A 26,591-nucleotide genomic window follows, 5' to 3' on the forward strand; every position below is an offset into this window, starting at 1 on the left:
AAAAAAAAACCATTAAAAATAAACAACTAAATCTAAAATTGCGCCCGTGTCTAACTAGACAACGGAATAAGTAGTATGACAACAGACCTAATAGAAAAAGGTGCTATTTTCTCAGTTTCAAATTATCGCCCAATAATGTTGCTGCCGTAATTTACAATCCCGCCGTTATCAGGGTCCCGTGAACCCTCACGTACACAACAATACGGGAGTGCGGTGACTAATGTCACAGCTGGCGCCAGTCACATATCGTACGTCTGAGTGACCGCTACACTGGGGTCGTTCACACCTCATTTCGCGTTATGTCTTCCTGTGCGATACAGTGAGAGTACAGAGTGGAAACTTCAGGAGGAATATAGTTCTAGTTTCCAAGAATGATGTTCCACTTTAATCAGGAGAATTTTTCACTTAATAGGTCAACCAATTTTTTAACTTTTGTAATATATATTATATTTTTTAGCACTAATCAAAAGGTTTTAAAATGATAAATCAGTGAATTTTCTGTGCGAGGATCTGATAAAAGATAATTAGGGAGGTCGGCATGGTAAAACTAGAAATCTTCAATTAATCGGGACACAAAACGCTTCATTTTAAATTTCCTAATCCATAATTTGGTTAGCAATGATCAAGGATTTTTTTATAGAGAGGGGATCAGTATGTATTTATCTTATTATACCTGTCCCCACAGGTCTCAGACATGTGCGAGGGTCTCATCAAACAGAATTAGGGAAGTTGGCTTAGTAAAACATTTCCGTATCCATATTTTGCTTAGCAACGATCGAGGACTTTTCTATAGGGAGTGATCAGTATATGTTTATCTTATTTTAACTGTCTCCATAGGTCTCAGGCGTGTACGAGGATCTCATCATACAGAATTAGAGAGGTCAGCTTGCTAAAACCAAAAATCTTCAATTAATCGGGACACAAAACGCTTGATTTTATATTTCCGTAACAATATTATCCTTAGCAACGATCAAGGACTTTTTATAAAGAGAGATCAACATATATTTATCTTATTATACCTGTCCTTATAGGCCACAGACATCTTATCAAACAGAATTAAGGAAGTTGGCTTAGTAAAACATTTCCGTATCCATATTTTTCTTAGCAACGATCAAGGACCTTATTGAGAGAGAGATCAGTATATATTTATTTATCTTGTTATAACTGTCCTTATAGATCTCAGGCGTGTGTGAGAACCTCATCGAACAGAATTAGGGAAGTCGGTTTATTAAAACAAGACATTTTCAATTAATCGGTACACAAAACGCTTCATTTTACATTTCCTAATCCATAATTTGCTTAGCAACGATCAAGGACTTTTTTATACAGAGTGATCAGTATATATTTATCTTATTATAATTATCTCCGTAGGTCACAGGCGTGTGTGAGGATCTTATCTGACAGAATAACAGGAGTTGGTAAAGTTCACTGTCGTCATTACTAATGAAAAGTGCTGCTGTCAGAGACTGGACTGAAACGTGGCCTACGCTATGTCTAACTTACGGCCTAGGAAACTCTTAGGTCTTGCGGCAATCGTATCTTTTATCGTTTTTGTTAAAATTAAATTAACAATTTTCCTACAGTTGTTTTTGGAATTATACATTTTTAAGGGACAGTGCCAGGTTTATTCAGTAACCAACATTCGATGTCTTATACACATTTTATTGTCACTTATTTGAAATAGGACGTTCTATTATTGATTTAAATACTTAGATCTTTCTCAGATGCTTCATACTATTTCCGTTAGCAATTTTGATATTGCATTTACACAAAATGAGGTGGTACACATTTTTGTGTAAATGCAATATCAAAATTTCTAACGGAAATATTGAAAAAAAGTTGGAAGTTCTGAAAATAATACTAACTGTTTTAAACTTATATTTTCTAAAAGGGATGTTGTTTATTGTTTGAGATTAGAATATAGTAAAAGTTAATTACTTACGTTTTCGATATATTGTTATTCAATATAAAATCATTTATAAAGGCAATAATTATTTTTGGAACGGTTTAGATTCAGATTTGAATGATTCTTCATCTGGTGAGTCACAAGGTGAACGCTGGTATCTCGAAATGTTGAACACCCTTTATCGATCACCCTTTTTTTAGAAAGTACAAAATAACATTGTGTTAACCAAAATTCAATTGTCTAATAAAGGAAAATGTAATTTGACATAGAAAACCTGCAAAATCAGACAATTTATAGTGAAAAAACCATTTTCTCTAAACAGAATTAGAGCTTACATTTTTCTTTTTGACTTCTGAATCACAAGATTTTGTTTGTCATTTTTGAAATTACCTCTAATTTTAGAAACAAAAAAGTAAATATCTCCATAAACTTCGAGGGCTGGAACCAGCACTACTTAACCTTGATTCTATTGTTTTATTTCATAAAGTAGTTCAAAGAGCGAGAGGATTAGATTACATGCACCTTATATGAATGGCCAGTAGGAGTGCCTATAGTATTAACAAATTAAGAATGCGGCCGTGCCCAGGTAGTTCCACACCCACCCAAACACGCGGAGTGGATTAGGACTGACCCCAATTTGCACCTAATGCACTTCCTCGATAAAAACAGATTATTGTCCTTTGCTGTTTTTGACGATGGAAAGATTGTAAAGAAAACAGGATTTATCAGGACTTTTGACGTCGTTCAATGAGGAAAAAATCAGTAACACTACGTTTCGAGAACTGCGATCTGGCCTCTTCTTCAGGTAAATAACTAACCTAACACATAATTACAAACTAGGTTAAAATAAATAAATCACACCAGAGCGTTGTGACACGCCTGTCAGGAATCACAACCACCATGTTGTGTGTCAACTTCACACTAAACACAACACTAATTATTAAAACTGAACTACAGAATACAGGTCACAATAGGTCTGCAATAGCCGACCTACCACTTTCAGTTAGGTAGGTAGTAAGGAGAACAATAATCTGTAAAAACCTCAAAAACGCAATACAAATTTTTGGCCGATTTAGGGTGCCCTTAAAACAATGAAACGCAACAATTGCACATCTTCAAAGACCGAACAATGCACCGAGGTGCCACAGATTTACCGTATCTCGAGAAGCGGAACAATCCTGGTGCGGAACTAACCGAACCAAACTCAATCATCGAAACAGCAGCCAATTACGGAACCCATTCGGTTCCTAATTGTTCACTAAATTCCACCGTTCCTAGTCTAATGGTTCATAGATTTCTGTTCACCGCTTGGGAGAAAGTCCGTCGGATCTATCCAATTTGCTGGCACTCAGAATCAATCGCATTCCTTAATCCGGTGTCCAAAAACTGGTCTGGAACTATAACTGGCGCTAAATGTTTAGAACATACCTCAAAAACTATCGTAATCTAATTAAAATTACGTGACAGTTTAATTTAATCGTTTATCTAAGCCGATTTACTGAAGTTACAACGTTTCCAGATGATGATATATTATTCCATGTTACATTTCGAGAGACAAAGTCAAAGTGAGCTGTGAAGTATATTTTATTTCCTAGAAATAAACATTTAAATCTCCTTAAAAGTTAATACGTCAATATTTCCTTTCTTAACTTCTCAATTTAATAGTTTTGTAATTACAGTAAACTTCAAACCTAAATATAAATAACTAAATTAAATTAACAGTATTATGGAGATCGGATGATTAACAACTAATATTACGTGAGGAATATTATTACTTTATAATAAGGCCTATTACGACTCCTTGGCAGTTTTGTGTCGTGTAGGTTGATAACTATTCCTATTCCTGATTATTATTACTTTAAAGCCAGGTCTTCTTACAAGCCTGAACAGTATTGCATCTCTGTAGGCTAATGCTTATTCCCATTCCTGAGTTGTATTATTTCTTTATTTCTGCTCCTGAATAGTTTTGTTCGTCTATTGTCGTTCTTATTCACAATAGGGAGCGGGCTCATTAAAAAATTATTAATTTCAACACATTGCGTGAAACCAAAACTAGTTTGTATACAATACTGCTTCAGGAATAAAGTGATAAACGGAATGTAACTAGTTACATTCGGTCCAGACCATCGCCGTTGAAATCTCACCTCTTGAGAAAGGTGTCATTTAAAGGTCTTTTGATTGAAAATTTAGGTATTTTGTTTACATCGCGAGCACAAGAGCGGACAGATAGAAGGGAGATGCCCAGCTCGCGTGTCCATCGTCCCGCTAGCCCAGCGTATTCTAATTAGCCTAACGACCGGAGCTCGTTCTCATCACGTGCGGAAGTTTGCGCTACGCTCGCCGGTATCGGGTCCGGACGGTCCGATATCGTCAACGGCACGCCTCAGCCTTCATCCTCGACCCCGCAGATTGCGGATCTCCCCTGCGCCGCGGCGGTGTGGCGTACCGGCAAAATGCGTGTCTGTAGTTCGCTTGAGATCGGTCTGAGCGAAAAACACTCATCTCGATTAGCAAACTTTCAGGTCGCCTTGATTTAGGTTTTACCGTTAGCAAAATCGTATGGAGTTCCCTGATCGGGCCGCGATGTAAAAATCGTACTGAATTGCCAATAAAACTTACCACTCTGTGTTTAATAAACGTTGATTTATTAATTTTAATTAAACTAATAAAATTTAGTCCTACGGTTGGAGCATTGGAATCTATCCTATTCTCCAATCGGTGAAAAACAAAAAGTTATAAGGTTAAAGCATGCGGAAAACATATTTGTAAAGAGTGGCGTTGAAAATTCAAAAGTCGTAGTTAACATCTGAGGATCCAGAGTGACCAACATTACCCCTGCACTTAACAACACGCCCGCACTCACTAGACACGGTGAGAGACCGACGATTCTTTAAATTATGCGAACACTTTAAATTTAGCGTGGAATTTCTCGCGAGCATTCAAGGAATCTCTATTCTGTAATCTCTTTGAATTACTAGCAAAATAAGCACGGAAACGAAGGGGTTAAGTGGAAATAAGTGGGGGAAATAGTTATCATCGAGAGGGCTCTTATAGTCTTGTAGTTATAGTAGTGTCGACCTTTGTTTGCTATTCCAACTACTGCACGTGAGTATATGGACGTAAACAGTTCTGATGGATATCTCATTCCATATATACGGAAAGTTCACGTGACTGATTTGAAAAGCTCTAGTGCTTTCCGTGCACTATATGCATGCGACCCAACCCACTCCAAGGCGGGTAAATTCCGCTCCATTTACATCCGAACATCTCTAAAGCTGCATCCTTTCATTTTATTGGATTTTTGGACCAAGAGATATCTTAAGTAGAATGTGATGTTAAATCCAAATGTTGAAAGAGTGCTATCCTTGTGCTCGGTCATGACCATGATGGAATGGCCAGTTCCAAAATTTGTGCCCTTTTTAATACGTAGAGTATGTTAACTGACAAAACTGTATCCATGGTTATTTCATCCACTTGTGAAATTGTACACGATCTCTTTACACAAAAAAAACACAGCTCTTAACAAATCCGTCACCTTGCTGTGAATTACCAACCTTTTCGGTAAATTATTTTACATACTTATTTATGGTTAACTTCCGCCAATCGTCAATGTTTTCATCACTTCTAACAGTCTTTGATACCGATTCTCTCTTTCAATGCTTGTACGACCTTCTTGAAAACGTTTAAGCCACTAAAAAACCTTAGCAAGGCTAGTACACTCTTTACGTATTCGTCCTTAAAAGTTTCTCTGATTTTTTAAAAGCGATTCCTCGAAGACACGCTGAAAATCTTTGTTGTCCTTAAAGCAACGTAGGCTGGATAGAAAACTACTGAAAATAAACTAATCAATGAAATGCCATGGGGGATTTAAGTACGGGAGAGAACAAAATCGGGCCGACATCGAAGGGAATCGTTAACTCCAACGTTTTAAAACAATTTCGAAATGTTGACTAGAATGTGGTTAACATGCTATGATCGATGGCAACACTGAGGACACGTTGAATGTTGAATTCCGGTGTACTGTTTTTTATAAGGTGACATGCTGATTTGTAGTTTGAGTCATTTTGACTGGGAAACAGGTGTTTCATTACTTTTGTCAGGACACCTAAAAATGTGGTATAGCAATGTTTCAGAATAGGTTTAAACACGAAAATTGAGTAAACCATTGATTGTATAAGTTCCACAATAGATAACTCGTCCAGTGCTATAAATTGAGACCAAAAAGGTGAGCGCTTGGACTGACATCTGTGGAGTGAAAGGTGAAGTACATCAGATAATAAATAACCAGGTGCAGCCCTAGCTTCGGATATTAGAACTAATTGCAATAATAGTCCTTACCTCAACATACCTCATTCGGCTTTGAATTGTCTGCGTATAATCAAACTATTGTTATAATACCTTAAATAATTTATCTAAAAATCGATTTTTTTTTCACTGACGGTACTGGTTATATCCACGGAAACTATTGAAGAAAGCATGTACGCACACTCGAAGATTTTCGAGAACAAAATTAAATTACCGGAATGAAACACTCGTTACTCGCTGCCTACACCGTATCATCAGATAATGTGGGCGACCAACTTTCTTAGCCCGAGGTACATCTGCACCAGAACGTTCGTGTCGCTTGTTATCGGGAGACACTCGGTAGTCGTGAGCTTCGGTTTACTGGTAATCACAAGTAGTCCAATACATGGCTGGGACTGCTTACTGACCTTACTTACTACCAGGAGGTACATCTGAACCAGAACGTTCGTGTCGCTTGTTATCGGGAGACACTCGGTAGTCGTGAGCTTCGGTTTACTGGTAATCACAAGTAGTCCAATACATGGCTGGGACTGCTTACTGACCTTACTTACTACCAGGAGGTACATCTGCACCAGAACGTTCGTGTCGCTTGTTATCGGGAGACACTCGGTAGTCGTGAGCTTCGGTTTACTGGTAATCACAAGTAGTCCAATACATGGCTGGGACTGCTTACTGACCTTACTTACTACCAGGAGGTACATCTGCACCAGAACGTTCGTGTCGCTTGTTATCGGGAGACACTCGGTAGTCGTGAGCTTCGGTTTACTGGTAATCACAAGTAGTCCAATACATGGCTGGGACTGCTTACTGACCTTACTTACTACCAGGAGGTACATCTGCACCAGAACGTTCGTGTCGCTTGTTATCGGGAGACACTCGGTAGTCGTGAGCTTCGGTTTACTGGTAATCACAAGTAGTCCAATACATGGCTGGGACTGCTTACTGACCTTACTTACTACCAGGAGGTACATCTGCACCAGAACGTTCGTGTCGCTTGTTATCGGGAGACACTCGGTAGTCGTGAGCTTCGGTTTACTGGTAATCACAAGTAGTCCAATACATGGCTGGGACTGCTTACTGACCTTACTTACTACCAGGAGGTACATCTGCACCAGAACGTTCGTGTCGCTTGTTATCGGGAGACACTCGGTAGTCGTGAGCTTCGGTTTACTGGTAATCACAAGTAGTCCAATACATGGCTGGGACTGCTTACTGACCTTACTTACTACCAGGAGGTACATCTGCACCAGAACGTTCGTGTCGCTTGTTATCGGGAGACACTCGGTAGTCGTGAGCTTCGGTTTACTGGTAATCACAAGTAGTCCAATACATGGCTGGGACTGCTTACTGACCTTACTTACTACCAGGAGGTACATCTGCACCAGAACGTTCGTGTCGCTTGTTATCGGGAGACACTCGGAAGTCGTGAGCTTCGGTTTACTGGTAATCACAAGTAGTCCAATACATGGCTGGGACTGCTTACTGACCTTACTTACTACCAGGAGGTACATCTGCACCAGAACGTTCGTGTCGCTTGTTATCGGGAGACACTCGGAAGTCGTGAGCTTCGGTTTACTGGTAATCACAAGTAGTCCAATACATGGCTGGGACTGCTTACTGACCTTACTTACTACCAGGAGGTACATCTGCACCAGAACGTTCGTGTCGCTTGTTATCGGGAGACACTCGGTAGTCGTGAGCTTCGGTTTACTGGTAATCACAAGTAGTCCAATACATGGCTGGGACTGCTTACTGACCTTACTTACTACCAGGAGGTACATCTGCACCAGAACGTTCGTGTCGCTTATTATCGGGAGACACTCGGTAGTCGTGAGCTTCGGTTTACTGGTAATCACAAGTAGTCCAATACATTGCTGGGACTGCTTACTGACCTTACTTACTACCTAGGAGGTGCAACTGCACCAGAACGTTCGTGTCGCTTATTATCGGGAGACACTCGGTAGTCGTGAGCTTCGGTTTACTGGTAATCACAAGTAGTCCAATACATGGCTGGGACTGCTTACTGACCTTACTTACTACCAGGAGGTACATCTGCACCAGAACGTTCGTGTCGCTTGTTATCGGGAGACACTCGGTAGTCGTGAGCTTCGGTTTACTGTTAATCACAAGTAGTCCAATACATGGCTGGGACTGCTTACTGACCTTACTTACTACCAGGAGGTACATCTGCACCAGAACGTTCGTGTCGCTTGTTATCGGGAGACACTCGGTAGTCGTGAGCTTCGGTTTACTGGTAATCACAAGTAGTCTAATACATGGCTGAGACTAAACTTAGTCCCCAGGTTAAGTGTAAAAGAGGGCTTCTTAGCTCTAACTTCGCCTGTTAAAATTATACGTCTTTACTTTTTTGATTACATTTTATACAGTTACTTTTCTCCTCAAGCTCCACTTCCCGAGCGGTCAGACTTCTTAGAGACCACGGGGGTTATGAATCTGTGTATTATTCAGACGAAGGCGGATCTAATAACTTAAATAATTGCACCGCTGCACCAGCGTACTTTATGATGACCGACCTGACTTGGGAAGCGATTGCACATAATGGGCTGTCAGGGAGGTAGCCTAGAGCCGGCGGCGCTGTGCAGGACGTTGTACCGCGGAGTGTTACAGCGCTGTACAGGTACGCTATAATTGCCGCTGTAATTAAGCAACAACGCCTTACGATTATTAAAAAGCCCTTCGGGTTCAGCACATGTGAGATTTGCTGATACTGATGGTAGGTACTTAAAATAATTATTCCAATCCAGAATAAAAAAAAGTTCACGGTACTAATAATTGCACTATTTTTGAAAAGCCCACGAAAGTATTGAAAGGACTATTAATAATATTAAATAGTTCATTACACATCTCCAAAAAAATATTTTCTTAGTTTTAATCAAAAGAAATCTAGGTCAGATTCCGTTATATAACCCCAACGCTTAAACGTTTTTCAATGAAATTAGAACGTTATAAAACGATGTACGCACAGGTAGTTGAGTAACAGAACTAACATTATACCGCCAACGCTAATTTTTCATTTACGGATGATTATAATGAATTACAATTGGTTACTAGCTAAGAAAAAATGGTACTTGCGTATTATATCGACCGCACCCCTACATTTATCCAAACACAAAAATTCAACAAAAACAAACACTACCAAACAAAAACTAAACCCTTTATTGAAAGAAACACACAAAAGTTGTTTTTATTCTTGATCACACTCCGCCACCCAAAATGCTAGTGCCTCCGGCCAACGAAAGAAAAACATCCCTCGAGATAGTACCTATCAGTAAAATATCAAATTCTAGAGGGGCTGATCAGAAATATAATTTGAATTGTAGTGGAAAGACAATTAATTATGTACCGTGTAAAAAATGCAAATAATCATGTGATGCCGCGCGGCCTGCCGTAATCGGGATTCTCGAGAAAGATAAGATAACAGCGACAACAATACCGATCGCAATACCTGGAAATGCTTGTTGATTGATGGAATGTTAGTTCTGTTACTCAACTACATCATATAACGTTCTAAGTTTATTGAAAAAAGTTTAAGCTTTGGGGGCATATAACGGAATCTGACCGAAATCTAAGTGCTGCAATCAGTAAGGATATTATTCAACAACGTAACATTATAATCAGCTGATTAGAACAGCTAAAATTAAAACAGCTGATTGTTGTAGCTCACAAACAACAATCAGTGTTGTCACATCATGACAGTGAATATTGTTTAGTACTTCGTTTTTTAAATGTATCCCCCTTATTTATCAACCGATTTTCTTACACTTGGTACCGTTGGATTTGTAATTAAGTTGTTTCACTTTATCATATGTAGTTTGTAACATATTTAAGTTTAAAGAATTTAGGAAACCACCATTTTGAAAATAAAACTTAAAATGTTTAATTATTATTATTATTAACTTATTATAACAAGCAGTTTTCAAATTAAAAACAGTTAAGTGAAAAAGTCAATAGGGCGGCTATTCGGGTTGAGTTTTAGAAAGTTTTATAATTATATTTTGATTTGTCTTTGGTCCTTGGAGACTTCTGGGACACCCTGTATAATAAAATAAAAACTATTGGTTTTAATAGCTAATTTTATTCAAATTTTTATATTGTAATGATAATTTAATTTTTTTATTGAAATATTTCATTCAGCAAACACTACTCAGCTTCTTGACGTCAAAATTGTTGTTCTCACGAATTCATAAAAAAATTGTAATTTTGTTCACGTTCCTTGAAGAACTCCATAAACATTTTTTAAATAAATTTAATGGCATTTCAATCACTTCAACACGGAACTAGTATTCCCTTACGCAGACTAAATATGGGACTAAAGCCTGACCCACGGGTCTGTGGAGGGAAGACTTTGTCGCAATGAGTCGCTAAATGGTATATTTAACCGTCAGACTTGCACACTTTCGAATTACCAGTACACGTGCCATAAGCTGAGGCTCGCCTTCAGTACATGGGTGTGTTGACTGTCGACGTTCCAGTAGCTCTGTTAGTAAGTTTTGTCTACTCGAAATTGTCCTGGGATCCCTACTTTCATTACTATATCATAATACTTGACTCTGGTAAGGATTGATTTTGGATCGATCTGCCAAAACCAACATACTAATTTCTCATATTGGAATTTAGAACTCAAAAAGTGGGAAGTATTAAAACACGTTCAAGACGACGGCTTATTTCCGGACTTTTTTACTTGGCGAATAATAACAGATACACCCGTGATAATTTTTTTTACGTTAAACGTCTAAGTATTAACGAAAAAGGTATGTAAGCTCTGCAATTAAAAAAAAATCTTATTTCAATATGTCTTTCTGTGTAGGTACCCCAAGGGGTACCTAAAAAATTAATTTAACTTAAAAATTAAGTCGTACGCCCGATGGGGTACATGATAGTCTAAGGTATGTATTTAAGAGCGGGATTACATTTAACAAACCACCAAGTCAGGTAAACAATAAAAACGCATTAAGGTAATGCATAGAAACGTGTACCCCATCGGGCGCTTTACGAAAGCCCTGTATGTACCTGATCGGGTACACGACGGCAGTTGTGAAAAAGCCGCATTTCTGGTGAAATAAGAAAACATCCCTCGAGATAGTACCCAAATTCAAGCTGAGACCACGTGAGCGGTTAACTTTAGCTTTGGTACTACTAATAACATATTTATGTTAACCTACATATAGAGTGTCCCACGAAGAGGTTTAAACGTTTGATTTTACATTACTTGCCCATTTATGCACCGAACATTTTAAAACTCTACACAATTCATTAAATAGGGTTTAAAAATATTCTCTGAAAATTTCAACTCTCTAGTAATTGTTAAAAAAACGGTGGCATTTGGAAAAACTATAATTTACAAACAGTAAAAAAACAGTATTTTTGGTTCTGTACAATTTTTTATTGCCATATTCTAGAGAAATAAAGTATTTCTATCAGAAATTTAGAACATAGCCTATTGAAAAATCTACAATTACAGTCCACAATTATTCGAACCGTAATCCACCGACAGGTACACACTGTAAACAGCGCTTAAACAAATAAATCGTAACCTCTTACAAAGAAATTCTGAGGTGTCCGGAGAAGTTCCTCTTCAATTGATTGTTTTAATTCCTCATCATTATTGAACCTACGAGTATAAACTTGTTCCTTTAAATAACCCCATGGAAAAAATCACACACAGTTAAGTCTGGGGATAGGTGTGGCCAATCTAAAAAAATCACTTCCACGACCAATCCAACTACAATGAAGGTTATCATTTAGTAATCGCTTGACAGGATTTGTATACTTTTTCAAAATGCTACCATTTCGTTTCAACAACTGCTAGACAGCTGAAATTTTCACAGAATATTTTTAAGACATAATTATTTAATGAATTGTGTAGAGTTTGAAAATGTTCTGTGCATAAATGGGCAAGTAATATAAAATCAAACGTTGGAACTTTTTCGTGGGACTCACTGTATATAGCTTATCTCTTTTAGAAAATGAGATCAGTCATCAATGGTGTTTGGCTTTTATAGATACACAGACACACAACATGTGCGATACAAATAACGTTTCTAGTGAGAAACACACATTAACATACGAGGGCCGGGCGTGTATTCAATTGTCAACTGAAGCCGCGAAGCGAGTCACGCCAGCAGCATCGCTTGCTGTGTTCTAGCTGCGGCGAATTAGCGGAGAAATTCGCGAAGCAAAGTATTTCCCTCGCCATTATGGGTGCTAATGGGCACTTCGAGTATGCACATTCCAGTTATTCATATGTGTGACAGTATTCTCTTAGCCACTCTACGCTCCTTGTTGGAACGGCGAAGAAATAACCCTTAAAGAATACCCAGCAGGGTTTATAACTTCCATTTGAACCTACCACTGGGCACAGCAAAAACCGATGTGTCACTTCAATCGGCAACCTTATACATGTCCAGGAGCGTTTAGATCACTTAGGAATTCTAAATTCTAGAACTTTAAGGTAAAAAATAAAATAAAAATAAGTTTTGTCATTTATGATTCATCAATCATCTTCCTAATGATTCATCAACAACCATCATAGCGATTCTTCAATTATCATTTTAACGATGCATAAATAATCATACTAATGATTCATCAATCATCGTCTTATAAATAAAAGCAATATTTCAACTGACCTAATAACATTTCTTGGAAAAATAAATAACTTGTATTGCTCTTGTAAATGTTTACGCAGTCATCTTTCCTGTAGAACTACGATCTTTAATTTATTTTCTCCGTGGTCCAGATTCAGTTGTAGAGAAAGAACTAAGTGGTTTTATTCGATTTCTCTCGGACAAGAAGGACTGGAATTTTATTTTTGGCGACGGAAGGATTGCGAAGGAAACAGGATTTTCCCGGACCTTTGCCATCGTTCAGAGATACAAAAAAATCAGTAACACTACGTATCGAGATCTGCAATCAGATATCTTCTTCAGGCAAATAACTAACCTAACGCATAATTAACCTAGTTTGTAATTATGTGTTAGGTCAGTTATTTACCTGAAGAAGAGATCAGATTGCATATCTCGAAACGACATTTTACTGATTTTTTGTGTCACTGAACGATTAAATATGTACGGAAAAATCCTGTTTCCTTTACAAGGACTGGAACTTAGAACATTCGGAACCACTGTTTACATTCGCATAATGCGAATTTCCATGTCATTTTTTACGTCCCCACGCAAAAAAGTAAATAAAAAACGTCCTAAATTGCCTGTGTTAACTGGTTAAGTAGGGAGTAGTGATGACCACGTTTCTTCCTAGTTTCCATAATGGTACATAACCTCTAAAACGACAAGCGGTAAAACCGGCACGACCTTAAGGAGACCAGGAACACAGAAAGTGAGGAAAGTTTATGGGAATTTCACTTTAAAATGAAGTACAACGAATGGGCCACGGGGAAGTGGCCATTCTCCCGGGCCGACGACGGTAAAACACGCATATCTGCCGGTACACTTGGCCATGACGGTCACGCTCCACATACCTCCACCTCTGCTGGGAGGTGTAGAGGGGGCATTACCGACTATTGTGCGCCTAGTACGAAGCTGTTTAATGTGGTCGGATGCGGCCTTTCCGTGTCGTTAAACTGATCGATTACTGCCATCGTCAACGAAGGCGCCACATGGTGCCCAACATTCGTGTTACTCATCGTTGGCGTGTAAAAAAACGATGTGTAAACACGATAATGCCCAACTATGAATTTCTCAATTCTTCCTGAAAAATGCTGATTGTTATCCATTTTTTATGGCCGAAACTCCACGGTTAACCCTTGGGCAGTAAGATTCGTCATTTCTTTCTAATGTAGTCAATGTCCATCAATATTATACCAGAGGTACTGATTTTTGTCTCATCAAAACCTTTTAAAATTATGTTGGATAATTTTTTGTGAATTAAGTTTTGTCACTTTAAGAGGTTTTACGGGAAATCCAGACAGAAAGAAACAAGTTTTCACTTCTGAGATGTCAATATTACAGAAAAACAGTCATTGGAGATGGTTCCGTTTTAAAAGTGAAGAGCTCTTGCAACGTCTTTTATGGTGCACGATCACGTAATATAGAATCAGATTGTTACAAAGCACGGAGTTCTGGGAACTGATTAGACACATAGTCCGATCATCTTAACGCGAGGGGATTTAGAAGTTAATTAGATTTTCAGTTTGACTATCTCAGGGCACGGGGTTCCTGAAGCTGATTATAAATAAAGTCTGATTATGTCAGAGCGAGAGGTTCTAGGAGACGATTAGGCATTCAGTCTGATTATCTCAGAGGAAGGGGTTCTAAAGCTGATTAGACTTACAGCCTGATTATCTCAGGGAGAGGGGTTGTAGGAGTTGATTATATATAAAGTCTGATTATCTCAGAGGAAGGGGTTCTAAAAGCTGATTAGAATTACAGCCTGATTATCTCAGAGCAAAGGGTTCTATAAGCTGATTAGACTTACAGTCTGATTATGTCAGAGCTAGGGGTTCTAGAAGCTGATTAGACTTACAGTCCGATTATGTCAGAGCGAGGGGGTCTAGAAGCTGATTAGACTTACAGCATGATTATCTCAGAGCAAGGGGTTCTAGAAGCTGATTAGACTTACAGCCTGATTATCTCAGAGCAAGGGGTTCTAGAAGCTGATTATACACAAAGTCTGATTATCTCAGAGCGGGGAGTTCTAGATGTTGATTAGACTTACAGTCTGATTATGTCAGAGCGAGGGATTCTAGAAGTTGATTAATCACGAAGTCTATTCATCCCAGAGGAAGGGGGTCTAGAAATCGATTAGACATCAAGTCTGATTATCTCAGGGCGAGGGGTTGTATTCCATTAATCATACAGACTGATTATCTTAGACCGCGGAGTTCTAGGAATTGATTAGGACACCTTTACAAGTTGGAGGTTCAAAAGTTAGTTGGAACCAGATTGTGCCTATGCATGATCAACTCTTCTTTACATCTTCTCTAAACGTAGAAACCGAACAATTCAAAACACCTTTAAAGGGACTGGGCTTTCCCGTATTCCAATCACAATTTACCAATTTCCCCATATTTTTTCACTTTTTCTGCAATCTAAATCTCGAACATAACCACAACTGGACCGGACTAACGGGTTTTCAGATGGCAACATTTCGGCCAATCACGTGGAGGCACGGCCGCCGTACCCAGTCACCTGTCCCCGGCGCCGGACAGTTCCCACAGAGAGAGCGCTCAGAGGACGGTCACCGTCGCGTCGTAGATTGCGGACATCTGCTGGGATGAAGCGATCGGCCGCCTGCGGACCGTGACGTTTACGACGTCCCGAGAATAGGACGTTTACGTTTACGATAACGCCGTTAAGAGCCACTACAACGGTCAGTAGATTAAGCCCGCACGACGATATCGCCTGGCTCGATTCTGCAGTTACCCGTGTTTTATAGTTACGCTACTTCTACACCTGCCCAGCTGGCGTAACATTTCAGCTCCATCGGCTATCTTATAGCATTAGTCATAATTTGTCCAACAGCAGTACCGTGACAACTAGTACATTCTGTAACTGTGTACTGAGTACTGAAGTTAATTTACTAGATTAAACTGATGGAACATACGACATTATTTTAATTTAATATTCATGTATTATTTTTTAGATTTATTTCAACAATATTGTACACATTAATTATGATTTTTCGGAATTGGTAAATCTTGTTCGGTTTACATTAAAAATAAATAAATCTAACAATTATTTAAAGTGCCTAACTAAAGCCAATTAGGCTTAAGATTCAAATTTATCGCCCAATTACATAATAAATGCATTAAGACACAATTCAATTTTTCTAATTTGGTACGTTAGAATTCTTAGGATACGGTTATATTTGTTGGCGACAATGTTGAACTTCTAAAGAGAGCGGCGGACACCAATTTGTGGAACGGTCAGAAATTGACGAATAACTCGGATGTAACGAGTTCAACTTTTTACCGACAGAAAAAAAATAATGACAGCACAAATTAGCACTGTTCCAAGCAGAATTGTGCCATTCTTAAACTAGAGGCTGGGCGCTGAAACGCGACATGACATGCAGCGTATCCTGACCTGAAACGTCTTATCTATACACAGATTTCCCTACACAGATCAAATAAACATGATCCAATCGTGCAGTGTAGCGGGTACAACGGTTATCGCAAGATAACCGGATCAAGCAACGTCGAGCGTGGCTGCTGCTAGGATGGGTGACCGTTGAGCGATCCTGTCCTTGCAAGCAGACCGCCTGCCCGGCCATTGGTGGTGGTTCGGAAGTCACCTGAAAACCGTTGGTCCCCAGGTTAAGTGTTAGAGAGAGCTTCTTAGCTCTAACTTCGCCTGGTAAAATGAGACTACTTTACTTTACTTTATTAACACGATCAACCTCTTCAGGGAGGACTAACCTACTCAGACAGCCTTCTCCATTGAGCTTCTCCTACGTCGGATGGACCATTAATGGAACACAACAGGGTATCCTTTCACAAGGGGAGAACTCTCATGAATGGGCCCACCGGAGATAGCAATCAGCTTTGCCCACGAGGTAAGGTCCTCCGCCGTTTATCTGTCCTCCGCCTCCTGCTCCTGGCTGACGGGAACCCCGAAGGTCGTGCGTTCGTGTCCCTCCCTCGTGACTCCTCCTCGCTCCTCCACAGTCGGCGACTTTCTAATGTTTGTTCGTCCCGGGCCGCGGAATCTGGCGCCGGAGCCCCGGCAAACGTTCCCAAAACTGCTTTCGACGTTCGTGACGACGCCCGTGACCCGGTCGCAGGTGAGACTCGGGTATCCACGGATATCTGTGGATATCGGTGATCATTAGTATAATGATGCCATTATCCGCTCTTCAATCGGGGAGACAACTGTTTTCTTCCGACAGCTCAGCTTCTTCCCTAGCCCACTTGCCTAAATCGCACCATTTCACCGTATCCTTCATCGTGATACCGATTTCCAAAAGAGAATTTGCCAAAAGGATCCTAAACAACTGCACTTACCATGATAAACGTACTGCGTTTACACACCACTTCACAACTCTTAGGTTTGTTTATAACTTTTTAGTTTTTATGTTTCCAACACCTAACGTAGCTATGGTGGGAAGGGTCGGTTCAATTTGAATGTTGAGTTTAGCTCCAGTTCACCTTCCGCTTATTGCAGCGTCTGGTGTCTGACGCAGTCGCAGACTTAACTCCTGAAATCTGGAGTCATGTATGTCAGAAGAGAGACCTATGAAACGTCGGCCATGAAGAAACTCAAAACGAACTTTTTGCATCGTTTCGACACCAGAGACACCTAGGGTACAAAATACAATGTGATCTAGGTGAAGAGGTGGTCTAATTGTCTCATCAGGTGCACAATTGTCATGCACCATCATCAAACTGTTGCCTTTATCAAAGTCAAGCTGCATACAAAGTTACAAATGTTCGTTCTCGAGACATCGTGTAGACAGACAGACAGGCATACATGACATTTTTCCAATCCCTAGAGCAATAGGCTTCACTAATGCTCAGCCATTAACGCACAGAGATCATGGTATAATGTCCGACCTTGTTCGGAAAAAAATTTCAACTTTGTTTGTTAGACGTCAATAATTTAAAAGAACAACAGAATTACGGATATTTGACAATAACATATATTATATAAAACAGACTAAAACCGACGTTTCAATAACTGGTATCCACTCTCATCTTTGTGTACGAAATCCTAAAACATGGGTTAGGCCCTTAAGTTTGCAAATCAATATAGAAGCTCAGATAGCAAGCATAACAATCTAAAAGTATTTCACTCACAAACAACAAATAAAGTTATAATAATCGACATAGAACAACGATGCGTCCATTTCTGCACCCCTCGAGTAACACTTATTAGGTATGGTTACAAATAGTGGGTATAATTTACAACTGTTTCATTGTGATATCTGACCGAATAGCATTTAATACTAGGTTTTAACCACCATTACCACGCATTTGTTAATGCTTCTGTCTTGCACATGAAAAAATGCTCAAGATTATTCTTGAAACGCCATGTTTCAGTGTTTGTAACACTTGACGATGTCCGTAATTATGTTATGCTGTGCGGAACTGTTCGTAAATCATGTTCAAAATCCAGAGCTGAAATGAAATGACCCAGTATTGAAGATAAATGGCTTACAATCACCGACCAGAAGGCGTGAACAATTTAGCAAAAGGTGAACCCGCGGGAAAAGGTGTCGAAAGAACAATTCCTGGACAGAAAACAGGGTAATCCGCCACCAACCGTATAGTTAGCGAGCGTCTACTTACAGTCTTCCCGTATTAGATCGGTTTCACGGCACCCTTATTGCTGTACTTCCACTTCTGGCAACAAAGGCTCCATATCCGCTGACAACCCGCCCTGGATTCCAGCAGACGTAACTGGAGCTGGAATAATTTACCGCGTATCACGCCGGGCGTTAAACTGTCGTCCGCAGCGTAACTGTTGCTTTGTGGGCCATTTGCCACGCCGCCGCCGGAGACATGTGGAACGCCGCAGATGTGATGTGGATTCTGCCGGATTGAGATGTCATGGCCGACCAAGGCCCGAGCCGCTGACCACGATCTTCACTCTATTAAAGCAGGATTTGCTGTCACTTCTTTGTTGCGCCACCAGAATGTTATCTTCATCATGAAGAATCTCGGGCAGTCTAGAGTGCAGACAAAGCAAGCACATCTTTAATACTTCAAGGTCTGTCCAACAGGCTATGGACGTTATCTCCATCATGAAGAAACTCATTAAGAGGTGTGATCTGTTATCATAACCAAATTTTGTTCATGCTTTTACGTGCTTTATTTTACATTGCTTTGTTTTCCTATATGAACTATTTAATATTTTCCCTTATACCAAATCGTTATTAGTTTCCGGCTATAACGTGTTTGTTACAGTGATATAAAACCGGTGCCACGCTTGAGAACCTAGTAAGTGACCCCACGTACAGACCACCGAGAGGCCATCAGCGTCTGGTGCGCCGAAGACAGTGCAGGTGATCATCAACACAGTGGAAACAATGCCGCTACCCTGCGATCCTCTCCAGGGCTACACCATGCGTGACAATGACGTGAAAATTGACCGGTTGGGGATAAAAATGAAGCGCTACCAGCGCCGGAACGGTCGGCGTCGGCGTAGATCATCTGGGGAACGGTAACGGTGCCCGATTACTTCCTACCAGCGGAAATTAATATTTGCCTTCCCAGGCTCCGATCACCGCTTGATTCACGAGCTCTTTTTTCTAACGAGATCTCGCTCGTATGCTTCATCATCCTCGAGTCGCGTTGCAACAATCAGCGGTTTTTTAACAACCGTAGCACACGCGATCTGCACCGCAGGAAGTTGCATGGCGTATGCAAATTCCTCGTACATGTGGATGATGACTGAACAACTTTACCTTTCCCAAATTTTCACAAAGTACGTGCGTTAGTGAACATAAAATTTGATGAAAACGCTAGACACCCCTCAAAAGCTCTAGCAATTTCAGTTGAATCAGACCCATAACTCAACCTGGTTTTGAAGTCACGATGCCCTTCATATCCAGCCGTTCAAAGGATTCATCTACCAGAATACGGATTTTCAAAACCATGAAATCTTCTAAATTACATACTATGTTTTAAATGCCTTTATTTTTAACATTATAAGCGTGTTAACTGAAAAGCTAAGGACTTCAATTTTAGGCTCCCTTTAGACTTAGGATGCCTCCACGCTGGCCTAAAACAATTCAACTGCTAATGAAACCGTTATTCACCGAGCTATTCAATTCAAAATATGAAATATTTGAGGAATTCCAAAGGCACTTATATGAAACAGTTTCACTCTTCGACTTCAGGACCCCATCTTTAAATCTAAAGCTAAAATGGATCAGGAGATTGGAATATCTTTCAGTGACTATCAGAATTGTTTGGAGTGCCATTTATAAAAAATACGCTCGTGAATATTACGATTTAGAACATTTGCCATCGTTATATGTTACAAATTTTGTAACACTACGTTTCGAGGATTGAAATCTACCCTCTTCGTCAGTTATTGGATGCTTGTAGTTTTCCTGTTTTTCAAAATGAAGTTGCTTGCGGAGCCGCGGAAGTGCACTATAATCCAAGTAGATTAGTGCGATGAGTGAAATTAACACGATTCAGAAAGCTTTCAATAACTGACATTTACGCGCTTCGTACTATTTAATAAACTATTATTCTAGGATCATTACAGAAGAGGGTCGGACAGATCAAGGGGACTAAAACCTGTCAATAGAGCCAAATTGTATAGAATTTGCTCCAAAGTAAGATCGCCAACTGCGATAGTTCTGGTGCGCCTCAGGCATGCTGAACAGTTTCGTGTACTTACATATGGAGCCTGCATCGATACACTGTGGTGTTGACGTATCTTTATCCTTTGTTTAACATTTGTTAATGACCACGGAAAGTTTGAAAGGATAACAAGATTTCGGACATTTGCCATCGTTATACGTTCCAAAAAGTGTAAGACAACGTTTCGAGGATTAGAATCTATCCTCTTCGCCTATTCTATCCTCAGAATTCTGTGCAGTGATAACGTCTAGACTGGACTCCATGTAGCTTTTGGGTATATTTGAACCCTTTTCTTACTCTTCTTTTAGTTATTTATTTTTGTATATATTAAAACCTCCCCCACCTGACGAAGAGGATATATTCCAATCTTCGAAACGTTATGTTATACGTTTGTGGCCATGGCAAATGTTCGAATGAAATTATATTGATTAGTTTATTTTGAGTAAACATTCTTTCTATGCTACGTTCCTTTTAAGGTCAACACAGATTTTCAGCGTACCTTCAAGGAATTGGTTTAAAACTCTCAAAGAAACAGATTTAAGGTTGAATACGTAAAGTTGTAATAGTCTTACCAAGATTTTTAGTGACAGGTCCTCACCTGACGAAGAGGATAAATTCCAATCCTCGAAACGTTGAGTTATACTTTTTGTAACATTTAACAATGGAAAATGTTCGAAAACTGTAGGACGATAGAGTGGGTTAGACTTGTTTATTTTAAAGGGATTTTGCAAGCCTAATAGATGGAATACAATCAATTGTCTGGCTGCCTTGATTGAGAAGTTGAAACAGAGAGAACCTTCCAAGAAAGCATGACCGGCAGTATCATCATGTAAAAACTGATGAAAAGTATTTTGCTCTGGGAATAAATTGTTTTCATTTTATTTATTGTTTTTAAACCAGAACTAAACAGCCGTCTGAACATTGGCGAGGTTACGGAATTTTAAATCTTGTGTGTCCTGTGCTTCAATCAAAATTCTTCGTAAACAACTACTGATCGTGAGTGACCCCTGGCACCAAGTTCGATCCTCTAAGCCAAAGTACTACGAGGCAACTGTGTCGGACTTACTGCCCACTGCATGTACTAACATTGATTAAGTAGGAGGTTTAGTTGATTCTGGGCAAATTGTAATGCAAGGCATCAATTTGTGGGAGACGGTGGCCGTGCCTGACAACTTCGAGAGCATAACCTCAACTTCTAACCGGGGTGTGCCACACCCTACTGCGTAGTCTTCTCCTTCCAATGGTCAAAATTGTACACTCCATTTCGTATACGAGGGTCGTTCAATAAATCCTTTGGAAATAATTGAAAAACTAGTTTTCCGGTATATTTTTTTAGTTCTCAACATAATCTCCTTTCAGCTCTATACGTTTTCCTATCTTTTTTTCCAAAATTTTTAAGCCGTCAAAAAAATACGTATTACCGTATTTTGGTTGGCGATGAAAACTCTACGTTTTTACTTTTTTCACAGCATTGATAAATTGCTAAACAGAATAAAAATCTTGAGATATTTTGGGCTCGTTAAGGAGAGGCTGTACATATCAGCTTATACAGTAAAGGAGGCGAAGCTCTAATGTGGTTGGATATATCTTTGCCAATTAACGATAAATGGTAATCAATATGGCTTATCTTTACAGAAGCTGCCAGCTTTTTGATAATTTTACGCTGGAACTTGATAACTACCAATACTGCAGTGGCTGCGTGTGTGTTACTATCCTTGCACCTATCCTACATTTTAGAATAACGGATCAGTATTGCGGATCCAATGGTTTTTCCCTTTATTCCTTTACTATTTTCCCCATAGTGGACGAATTTAAGAAGAACCCTTGCACTTTATAATTGATTTTAAAATGATTCTTCAATTTCACCCAAGAGTATTTGCACGTTTGTAAAGGTGAATTGATCCAGCAGTATAACACCTGACTCACCGAGGCCTCCCCAATGTTGCAGGTAGTGCTGATGTGTATCTGCTAGTGAACTACCAGCATGTCGTCTACTGTGCTGGTCTGTGTGGCTTGTCTGGTGCTGGTCCAGGGGGTGCTTTCTCAGCAGCCCAGCCCCGCCTCGCCCGCCCCAGCCCAGCCGGCGACTTCGGACACCACGCCCGTCCCTCCTACCATCGACGTGGGTGCCATCAGGGACGCGATGGCCATCAGCTACTACCCAAGCCGGAGAGAGCAGCAGTCCAAGCTGGAGGACGTGAGTCACTTTTGACATCTTAATTTTTTCTTTCAATTCTGTTGCTTTAATTCGATCATCCAACTCTAAGGATATTCCAGAATTGCCCTTGATGAAGTTGACATTTCCGGAGATCTCACTCAGTAAATCCTTATCATAACGAGACTAGTTTTTACCTAAGCTAAAGCATTATTTTTAAGAGATCAAAGAATCTGACTAAACTTCATAAAGTTTTGGCTTCGTCTGAGTCCAAACGAAAGTTGCATCTAACACGTTACCATTTGCAATACCAATTAGTTTCATGTATACCATCACTAAAACACTCTTAGTGGTTAGTCTGAAAATTATCGACAAGTTCCGAAACTAATGATTATGGAACACCCTAAAGATTAGAATTTATAAAATTGCGATGTCTTGCTGTTCTTAGTAGGTACATACAAAGCCTGTCATCGTAGAATTTTAGACGTTCTTCGGCAAATATCCCAACACCGTGGGAAAATATGACTCCTGTATTTCGCAAATCAAAAACAATCAATCCACCCAATCCTCACCAATACACCGATTAGCAATCAGTAGCGTAACCATTGGGGCGATGAGGGGCATTGAATCCGCTAGAGCCTTAAAATAAAGACATATTCTTATAATAGAGATCATATTTATTTTAAATAAAGTAAATTTATTCACATTTAGATCTATTTAGATTTATTCCATACCAAACCCGCAATGGCCCAGTGTAGTGGGGGTACAGCGGTTATCGCAAGATAACCAGATCAAGCAACATCGATTGTGGCTGCTGCTTGGATGGGTGGCCGCTGAGCGATCCTGTCCTTGCAAGCAGCCCTTGCCTGCCCGGCTATTGGTGGTGGTTAGGAAGTCACCTTTAAGCCGTTGGTCCCAGGGTTAGGTGTTAGAGAGGCTTCTTAGCCCCAACTTCGCCTGGTAAAATAAGACATCTTTACTTTTTTAAACCCCACCCTCTTAAATCACATCCCCCCCTCACAGTCCTAGTTGCGCCACTGCCAGCAGACGGAGATGAAGGTCGGGTTGCCGAGTGTGTGTTGTCTGCAGTGTAATGTCGCGGTGAAAGCTGTCAAGTACGGTGCACTGTTGACAGCACTGGTGAGCAGGTAAGTGTGTAGACACGTGCGACATGAGAGAACCGTTATGGCGATATGGTGACGTCACTGGGGCCTCATCGCGACTCAGTGCACGGCATAGCGAGCGTGCTGAAAGCGCTGCTAAGGCAACAGACTGTAAATATCGTTTTCTAACGATATCTACCTTTCGGAAAGTTGGCACAACTGTCATTATTCCCCGTCAAGGTTTCACGACCTGGGAAGGACGGACGTTGTAGTGTGAAACCCCGACATCGACGCAGCTGAAAGACAACGACGGTTGAAGTGTTCGTCAGGAGGCCAAGTTAATTTCCCACAGGATTGCCAACGTTGCAATTCGTGAGACAACAAATAAAAATACTCTCTCCTCCGACACGCGTTCGGGCGGCGTCAAACTGACGAGCCCCCGGGGGCGGAGACGGCCTGACGCTGTGCGTGACAATAATTAAGCGCCATCGTCACGTCCGGGGAAACTCGCGGAGGCTGCAAGGTCGCGACCTGGTGCCTTGATAACGGCCATTGATACAGGCTCCGAAACGTCATCGGTCCGACATACGTGCCGGCATCCCTTGCATACGGAACGGAGAAATCTGAAATTATAGGTGTCACTCGGGAAGAAAGCGTGGGCGTTGTGGAGGATTGTTGGTCGGTAATGCTCAAATCGCACAGATCGGCAGAAGGGATTCCATTTTTGATTCTGAACGTTTCGTAACACTTCCTGGTATTGTATCGCAACAAATGATAGATTCTCAAAAGATAAAACGATCTACAATAATTATTTTTCTAACGTGGTCCTCACTTTACCAAACTTTTGACAAATAAATATACATTTTTACGACCACGTCAAATGATATTCCCAAACAAATAGTAGTGCAAACTACTTTTAACGCTATAAAGCACAAAAACAGATAAAAGTAAATTATTTGTGTTTAATTTTATTATATTATAGTTTACGTGTCAAACCGTCAGTATGCATAACCAAAGTGTAATAGTATTCTTGATCTTTGTACTATCAAGCTTTATACGTTGGATATTCGTGGTTCTTGGTGATCAAGAAAATGATCAGGAAATTCCTCTCAATCGACCTTACTGTGCAGCAATCAAACCTTCTCTCCCCTCACCATTACTCATAACTCTTCCCGATCCATTCTTGATCGAATCAAGGAAACGCTAAGGAAACGCCATCTCAACCAAAGTTCCTGTGCAGCAGACAAATCTTCCCTTTCCTCACCATCAAACATAACTTTTACTAATACACTCTACTCTTTTCTAAATCTAGTCTCTACTAGACGTGATCAATTTCGTCATTCACCTAGACCGGAAGTGCTCTTCAAGAAGTCCGATAATGGTTGTGAAGGTTCTTTGCAAGATCAGGCACTCGAAATCGTCACGAACTAGAGAACATGAGCAAGTCATAGTGAATTTGGAGGAGAAGCAGTCCATGGAGGGGTCCAGATACGCAGACAAATTTAATGTGAGCTCAAATGTGATGATCTGATAGTCTTTTTTACTTTTGGTTTCAAAACACTTCTTCTTGAAGGCTGATCTTATGCGTCACTGTTACGATAGTCAATACAGTTCAACGATATTTATGTACCATTCTCTCTTGGCATACAATTTGGCTTTTATCAGTCACCGGAAAGTTACTCGCTAATGCCGTAAAACTAGAATTCTCTTAGCTGTATTCGCCGATCCTTAATACGAAGAATCTTTAGTATCAATTGTGAGATGAAACAATTCTAATGAAGACTCTTTGGACAGTAGTTCTACAGTCCTAAAAGTCTTTTGTTGAGTAATCGTGCACCAAAGACATAGCTTCATCATCTCTGATTTACTGAGACTGAAGAAAAATGTTAAAAGGATACCTCATGAAAAGCCATAGCGCAACACCAGAAGAACTGGAAGAATCTAGAACATAACCGGTGGATTAGCACAAAGGATTACTCTAAGACAACTCGACATGTGGAACGTGTATCACTTATCGGATTTCAAGGGATGATCGGATTTGCGTCGATGCTAAGACTCTTGTTGGCACTTTTATCGGGCTAAATGTTCAAGGAATAGAATAAACAAACACCTTCGTGACAAAGATGTCCCCGTTGGGTCTGTTAACGGCCACCGAGTGTGACCGCGCCACTTGTGGCCGTCCAACAAGCGCGAGTCTGACGTCATCGGTGTCACCGGTTCCCGGTCTTTCTGGCCAAATTACGCAGCCCATCAACAACGTTCCGCCCCGCGGCATCGCGGCGTCGCAGCGTGGGCTAGACCTCGAAGAAGACCGATAGCCCCGAATGTGATCTACTAATGTCATCGCTGGAATTCTTGAAACAGTAATGATCTATAATTGACGCAGCTATGGTGGAAAGGGTTGATTCAATATGACCGTTTAGTTTAGTTAGTTTAGACAGGTTCAGATTCCAGACGCTGCACTAAGAGGAAGGTGAACTGGAGCTAAATTCACAATAATGATCTGTCTTCAGTAAGAAAAATCAGTTGCATCAAGGGATTGGTGATTTGATTCCAACTTCCCAAAATCTTTAGCATCGCCCGAAGAATATCAATCAAAAATTCAGTTGCATTGAGAGATTGGTGATTTAATGCAAAATTTCCTAAATCTTCAGCACCACCCGAAGAATACCAATCAAAAATCAGTTGCATTGAGGGATTGGTGATTTAATGCAAATTTTCCTAACTCTTCAGCACCACCCGAGGAATACGAATCGAAAAATCAGTTGCATTGAGGGATTGGTGATTTAATGCAAATTTTCCTAAATCTTCAGCACCACCCGAAGAATACCA

General features: G+C 40.2%; 2 protein-coding genes across 2 annotated transcripts in view; one reads left to right on the forward strand and one right to left on the reverse strand.

Annotated features, from left to right (window-relative positions):
- LOC124366401 (elongation factor-like GTPase 1) overlaps positions 1-26,591 on the reverse strand; it is a 271,013-nt gene that overhangs the window by 130,424 nt on the left and 113,998 nt on the right.
- Positions 1-26,591, forward strand: part of LOC124366402 — a 103,876-nt gene that overhangs the window by 6,249 nt on the left and 71,036 nt on the right. Inside the window, exon 2 of the mRNA XM_046822927.1 lies at positions 22,450-22,698. Coding sequence (XP_046678883.1) covers positions 22,486-22,698 — 213 coding nt within the window. The 5' untranslated portion in view covers positions 22,450-22,485. The remainder of the gene's footprint in view (positions 1-22,449; positions 22,699-26,591) is intronic.

The sequence above is a fragment of the Homalodisca vitripennis genome, chromosome 7, assembly GCF_021130785.1.
Source record: "Homalodisca vitripennis isolate AUS2020 chromosome 7, UT_GWSS_2.1, whole genome shotgun sequence".
Lineage (NCBI taxonomy): Eukaryota > Metazoa > Arthropoda > Insecta > Hemiptera > Cicadellidae > Homalodisca > Homalodisca vitripennis.